The 7,687-nt window shown below is 38.9% G+C and overlaps 1 protein-coding gene across 1 annotated transcript in view; it reads left to right on the forward strand.

Annotated features, from left to right (window-relative positions):
• Positions 1-2,612, forward strand: part of rtn4r (reticulon 4 receptor) — an 81,974-nt gene extending 79,362 nt beyond the window's left edge. Inside the window, exon 2 of the mRNA XM_041788223.1 lies at positions 687-2,612. Coding sequence (XP_041644157.1) covers positions 687-2,065 — 1,379 coding nt within the window. The 3' untranslated portion in view covers positions 2,066-2,612. The remainder of the gene's footprint in view (positions 1-686) is intronic.
• The last annotated feature ends 5,075 nt before the right edge of the window (positions 2,613-7,687 follow it).

The raw sequence follows: 7,687 nt of genomic DNA on the forward strand, positions 1-7,687 counted from the left end.
TTTGTAAGAAAATAAGGAAGTATGCCCCCCGGTCAGCCTGGACCCTGGGGTGGACGCCGATGGTTCCCATGTGGTGTGAAGTAAGCTAAGTGCTCCTCAAAGAAGCGCCACCTTGTTGTGGTGGTGGAGGGGTTCTGTCCTGAGAACCCAGGAGCAGCGTTGTCAGGGGCACTACACCCTGGTAGGGTCTCCCAAGGCAAAGTGGTCCCTGGAGAGGGACCAGACTAAGAACGGTTCAACAAATCCTTATTGAGCAGGGCTCAGCAAAGCCTAAAGAGATAACATGAGCTGCTACTCAGGGTTGGGCATTGGAGTAGGGTGCACTGCAGGCAGACTCGTTGAAGTCTAATGTAAGAATTAGAACAACCATGGGTTATTACTCAAACTATGTAACAACTAAAGATTCTGTAACACATGCTAAAGAGGCTATTTTGCATGGATATGTGGTGTGCCTTGAGATTTGGTTTTATCTTAATGTGCCTTAGGTAAAACAGTTTGAAAATCACTGCTCTGTATCACACTGATTTTATGATCCTCTATTTTTTTTGTTGTTAAAATATTTTTTAATACACTTATACCTGAATCGCTTTTTTTGCGTAAAGGTTTCTATATCCAAAAACTGTGACTTCTAATATTCACAGACCTCATTCACTAATCTTCTACTGTCTTTTTTCTTGTGTTTACAGGGGGGCGCCTCCTCTTCCTGATGATGTGGCTGAACCTCGTGCCTCAAACTGACAGCTGCCCTGCCAAGTGTGTATGCTACAGTGAGCCCAGGCCCACAGTGGCCTGCCAACAACAAGGACTGTTTTCAATTCCTACTGAGATCCCCGTGCGGAGTCAGAGGATATTTCTTCAGAGCAACAAACTATCAGTGGTGAGATCCACCAGTTTCAGCTCATGTCACAATCTCACTGTTCTTTGGCTCTATTCCAACAACATCAGCTACATCGAGGCAGGAGCTTTCTATGGCTTGGAGAAGCTTGAGGAGCTGGACATTGGAGACAACAGCAATCTGCGCACCATTAGCCCTACGGCCTTTCGGGGCTTAACTAAGCTGCATACCCTCCACTTGCACAGGTGTGGCCTGTCAGAACTCCCTGTTGGAGTTTTCCGAGGAATGTTCTCCCTACAGTACCTTTACCTGCAGGACAATAACATTCTAACCTTGCATGATGACACTTTTCTGGACCTTGCCAACCTAACCTATCTCTACCTGCACAATAACAAGATCAAGATAGTTACGGATAACATGTTTCGGGGCTTGATCAATCTGGACCGACTGCTTCTACATCAGAATCGTGTTATCTTTGTCCAACCAAGGGCTTTTAGTGATCTGGGAAGGCTGAAATCCCTGTTCTTGTTCTTCAACAACCTTACTGTGTTGACTGGGGAGACCATGGACCCATTGGTATCTCTGCAGTACTTACGTTTAAATGGGAACCAGTGGATCTGTGACTGCCGGGCGAGGACCTTGTGGGACTGGTTCAAAAGGTTCAAGGGTTCCAGCTCTGAGTTGGAGTGCAATGTTCCTGAGTTCCTGGCTGGAAAGGACCTGATAAGACTAAAAAGTGAAGACCTGGAGGGATGTGTGGAAACACCTCAAATCCAGACCAATCTCTTCAGTAAGGCACAGTCTGGCAAGTTCCCTTCCACGGAAAATCCTCTCGGAGACACTATTCCAAGGTGTTGCCTTGGAGAGAATGACAAGTCCTCCATACTGTCTGGCAAGAGCCGCCAAATCACCAACAACCCTCTTAAGGAGAAGGAAAACATGTCTAAGACCAAATATAAGGAGCCAGAACGAACGAAAAATGAGACCCAAAACAAGCAGAATGATGGACCGCTTGGGACCTTGTCCAACACATTGGACAAGTCTTTGGAAAACCTAAACCCTGACCTTATAGACAATGTGGAGTCATCTACAGCATCAAACAAAAAGAAAAAGAAGTGCTCCAAAAAGCCCAAATCAGACGCCCACTGCATTAAAGGCCGGGGTTCTTCCCTGCAAGTGCTGCGCTGTCTTGTCATTCCCATGATCTGGATATCTCTAGCCATGTCTTAGGACTCCTGATGGGACTCTAAACACAGAACTCAAGATTGTTGATGCTCATGACAATGAAAACAGAGAGATGCAGTGACATCTACAACAGACAGTGACTGAAAAGCCAGGAGTCACATTGCCCCCACATGGGAAAATACTGGCAATGACGAGGACGTTAGAATACATTTAACAAAATGGATGCCTTTACAGAACACTACAGATCTCATGTATATAATGAATTGGTGCCCAGAATTGTTTGTTCTCTATGTACTTAACTGTACCGTGTCTAAGCTACACTTCAGAGACTCCTCCTTTTTTCCCTCTCAAAAGCTTTTACTGCTTAGACAGATGACTGGAGGAATAAAAAAGACAAAAAAAAAAAAAAAAAACCAAGAAAAAAAAACAGGGAATCAGAGACAGAGTGCACACAAAGAATGTTGGGTCAGTTTAATGAGGAAAATCTACCCCCATTATTTATTCAAAGTGATGCATTTGTTGGGTAATGTTATGTTTTTTATGTTTATAAAAACAGGTGTTTTACCTCCCCCAATTTAGTTCTATTTTCATGACAGAGAAGGTATATGGGTAGCATTTACCAAAAAGAATGCTGTCGATTTGTTCATGGAGACTGCAATGGAATCATAGATATGCATTTTATTTTACTTGTGTACAAGTATGAATATATTATGAATAAAAGTTCTTATTTCGTAGATTTTTGTGAGATTATTGTGTGGTATTTTACAGCATGAAAGAGAAGACACCAAAGGATTTGCTCTTTTAACCCTTAGATTTGCAAGTGAGTAAAAAAAGCCTGTGAGGTTGGTTTCTTGCAGTTTATTTGTATTTTTAAGTTATTATTAGTTCATATTCCAAGTATTTATCAAAATCTTGTTTCTGAAAAGTATTTTAGATTTAGTATTTAGTATTTTTTAATGGTATTTAATACATTTTAAGAAAATTTAATTTTTGTATTATTATGCCAATGGGGTTAAAAAATTACCTTTGTGCATTTCCTATGGAATATCAAGGAACATTTAACTATGATTAAATGTGGCTTACAGGGAAATACTGTCAACCAAAAGGACAATGTTAAGAAGTGTCATTCTTTAGGGACCTCACTGTACACAGCAAGTTTAGAGACATTCAAAAATTACTTCCTTATTTAGCTTGTAAGCATTTGATGTAATCAGATCAATATAGGCTAATTCAACCGAACAACCCATTCATATGTGTTTTCATAGGAGCATTCATTGTGTACATAAGTATGTGCTGCCATGTATCAACTTGTTTATTTCACAGTTAGCTTAAACCAGAGGTCATTTACTCCATTTGTACAAGAGCCAGATTTTTCTTGATAGATGCTGTGGGAGCCGGAGATTGAAACGAGCTAAAATAGTATCAGCATTTTGGCCTTTTTTGTTTTTTTACATGCTCTTGAAAACATATGTTATATCCTTCCAAAATTAATGGAATATGTAGTTCCTATCACTGAAGCCAGACACAAAGGGGCAAATGAGATATTTCTGGAACTCACATGATGATTGTCATTGTTTTTGATGCTAATATGCTGTGTTGTGATTGGCTAAAAACACATGCAGGAAACTAACCTTGCAAAGCAGATGGATACGCCCGTTTCCGTGTTTTTCACTGGCGAATCCATCTTGCAAAGCTCCCATCTGAACCGTTTGGGCCCGGGTAGAAAGTGGCAAGACCAATCAGCGACAAGGGGCAGTACTTTCAGGCGCAGCAGAGTCGTGACGTAAACAAGCAGCAGCAAGAGCTGGTGCAGTTATGGAGGAAGAGATTTGTGTGGATGCTGCTAAAGCGCCAGTTTTATCAGAACTTGATGACATTTCTTCATTAAAAGAAGAACAAAAAACAGCAGTGAGTTTTTTCCTTTTCAAAAACCACAAAAGTCAAATCCTCTGCCTTTTCTCAAACGTTTCCTATTGAAGCTTTTCCAGATGGATGTGCGAAACAAATCCATCTGGCATTTCAGGTTAGAAGGAAACATCTTTTGTTTAATTTCTCAGTAAGGAAAACTGCACTGTCAAGGAGCCTTAGGAAAGGCGATTTGATGTGAAAACCTTTTTGTTTAATCGAGAATGACTGGTAAGTATGCATTCACCATGCAAGCCAAGGGGAAAATCAATACCTGTGTGCTTCTTGTTCAATAAGTTGCTATAGGTTGAAGGTTTTAATTTAAACTTTTAGACCAAAAGGTCAATAAAGACAAGCCATATTTTCCTCCTTATGTTTTCTGAATTTGTTAATCTTCTTGTGGCTAGATTAGAAAGTGGTGAGGGGCCTGATGTAGGAGCCATAGAGGCCAATTTCAGAAAAAAACCCCTTTTTTTTTTAATGAATTGAAGAGATAGCAAGCCTAAAATTTGAAGAACATTTTATTTAAAAAGGACAGATATGCTCTGTGTTTCTAAGATGAGACCTACAGTACAGGTACATCTCAAAAAATTTGAATATCGTGAAAAAAGTTCAATATTTTTGTCAAAGTGAAAATGAAACCCATATTATATAGACTCATTACACATAGAGTGAAATATTTCAAGCCTTTATTTCTTGAAATGTTGATGATTATCGCTTACAAATAATGAAAACCCAAAATTCAGTGTCTCGGAAAATTAGAATACATAATATCAGTAAAAAAAGATATTTTAAACAGAAATGTCAGGCTTCTGAAAAGTATGTTTTTTTGCATGAATTACTGCATCAACGCGGCATGGCATGGAGGCAATCAGCCTGTGGCACTGCTCAGGTGTAATGGAAGCCCAGGTTGCTTTGATAGCGGCCTACAGGTCATCTGCATTGTTGGGTCTAGTGTCTCTCATCTTCCTCTTGACAATACCTTATAGATTCTCAGTGGGTTCAGGTCAGGCCAGTTTGCTGGCCAATCAAGCACAGTAACACCATGGTCATTGAACCAGCTTTTGGTACCTTTGGCAGCGTGGGCAGGTGCCAAGTCCTGCTGGAAAATGAAATCAGCATCTCCATAAAGCTTCTCAGCAGAAGGAAGCATGAAGTGTTCTAAGATTTCCTGGTAGATGGCTGCGTTGACTGTGGACTTCAGAAAACACAGAGGACCAACACCAGCAGATGCCATGGCAGCCCAAATCATCACTGACTGTGGAAACTTCACACTGGACTTCAAGCAAAGTGGATTCTGTGCCTCTCCACTCTTCCTCCAGACTCTGGGACCTTGATTTCCACATGACATGCAAAACTTACTTTCATCTGAAAAGAGGACTTTGGACCACTGAGCAACAGTCCAGTTCTTTTTCTCCACAGCCCAGGTAAGACACTTCCGACGTTGTCTCTGGTTCAGGAATGGCTTGACACGAGGAATGCCACATTTGTAGCCCATGTCTAGGATTGGTCTGTGCATAGTGGCTCTTGATGCGCTGACTCCAGCCTCAGTCCTCTCCTTGTGAAGTTTCCCCAAATTCTTGAATGGATTTTGCTTGACAATCCTCTCAAGGCTGCGGTTATCCCTTATGCTGGTGCACATTTTCCTACCACACTTTTTCCTTCCACTCAACTTTCTATGAATATGCTTGGATACAGCACTCTGTGAACAACCAGCTTCTTTAGCAATGACCTTTTGTGGCTTACCCTCCTTGTGGAGGGTGTCAATGACTGTCTTCTGGACATCTGTCAAGTCTGCAGTCTTCTCTATTGAACTACTGAACCACAATATTCTAATGTTCTGAGACACTGCATTTTGGGTTTTCATTATCTGTAAGCCATGATCAGCAACATTTCAAGAAATACAGGTTTGACATATTTCACTCTATGTGTAATGAGTCTATATAATACATGGGTTTCACTTTCTGAAATAAGTGACAAAAATATGGAACTTTTTCACGGTATTCTAATTTTTTGAGAGGTATCTCTATGTACTATGTGTGTATTACAAAGTCTGTAGTTTCATGAGTGTGCATTTATTTACACTGAGGATGAATTTATCAGCCCCTCAATGAAAATTTCAAAATTTTTAATGTTTTCCCAAGTGCTGTTAAACAGAGCAATTTTTTCAACACACCTTTTCCAAACATCCTGGTTTTTATTTAATTATTTATTATTATTATTATTATTATTATTATTATTTTAACTTTGGATACAATTAATAGCCCCTGCGATGCTAATAGTCAGTAGTGTCTCCTTTTTGCAGCAATTGGGAAATACTTAAAACAATTTAAATTTTCATAGGGGGCTAATATTTTTGTCCTCATCTGTATAACTACATATCAGTATCGCTTGCTTGTAAGTCAAAAGCACTCAAATTCCTTTCCTTCTCATCATAATTATCTGTAAAAAAAATAAAGCAAAGTAAGTCTCAATGGCTGAAATGTTTCAGACAAGCAAAATGATACAGGATATTTTTTTTAACAATATTTGTGAAGTTTTCTTTTTTTTTTTTCCTTGATTACATGACTGCAACTACATGCTGTGTTTGTTCATTGTGAGGTAAATTTCCCAAATGTATCTGTCAAGGTGACCAACAGGTCATTGAAAATATCATAACCGAGAAATTTGTACCAGAAAACAGTAAATTTAATCCCCAACATCTTCTCCAATGCTCTGGCACAGAGCCAGGCAGCTGCACTCTGATCAGAAACATTTTTTAAAAAGTCTAAGAGGAGTGGGTTTGGCTTTAGCTCATTCAACTGACATGCCCACACCATAGAGCAAATACTGCTTCATTTTTAATGATTTTAAAGCTTAATTTTAAAACCTTAGAGATGTTTTTAAGGACTGAAATTTGGCCTGGCCATCCATAACACAATGGCCTGTCATATAAAAAACCTTAAATGCATACAGTGCTTAATAAATTTGTTAGACCACCCTAACCCTAACCAAAGTAAGGTTTATGCCACAGCTGCCCTAAATAAACAGTAATGGTAATTACCAAAATAATTTTTTATGTTTCTGCAGTGGTTAATACACCAATATGTTGAAGCTCTTTAACCCAAATGATATTTTAATGCTAAAATAGAATTATTATTACTATCCATGAATTTTCAAATTTACTGATTTACAAAAAAACTGAAAAAATAGTAAAGCACATTAATATTTCTTGATTAATATGTCAAATTATAGTTATTTACTTGCATTCCTGAACAGAAAAATGAGTTTTAGTGGTTGAATGTTATGCTTGATTAATTTCTGACTTCTCAGAGAAGCCCAGTGAGCCAGCTCAAATTTGGTTGAATTCAGTTTGAAATTCCTCATTCCTGTTCAAAATGGTAAAACGTGGAGAGCTCACTGAAAATGAAAGAGTCCGCATTAAAGCACTTCATGATGCAGGATGGTCTCTGAGACAAATATGACAGGTGGCCTAATAAATTTGTTAAGCACTGTATATATATATATTTTTTTTTTCTAACCACTTTACAGGGTGTAATATCATTATCCAAATGACAAAAACTGCATGTGCACATCAATTTTAAAAGCTCATTTTTTTCCCACCTGTTAAAGAGTGTAGGGTCCAACAACTTGCACATCTCAGGGTTTAAGCCAGTAAATGCTGATATCAACTTTCATATTTTCAGATTTTGGTCTGAGGATTAGTAAAAATAAAGTTGTTCCATCACATGACATCCTAAATATGTTCGAGTTTTGCTCATT

The sequence above is a fragment of the Cheilinus undulatus genome, linkage group 5 (genome assembly GCF_018320785.1).
Source record: "Cheilinus undulatus linkage group 5, ASM1832078v1, whole genome shotgun sequence".
In the NCBI taxonomy this organism is placed as follows: Eukaryota; Metazoa; Chordata; class Actinopteri; order Labriformes; family Labridae; genus Cheilinus; species Cheilinus undulatus.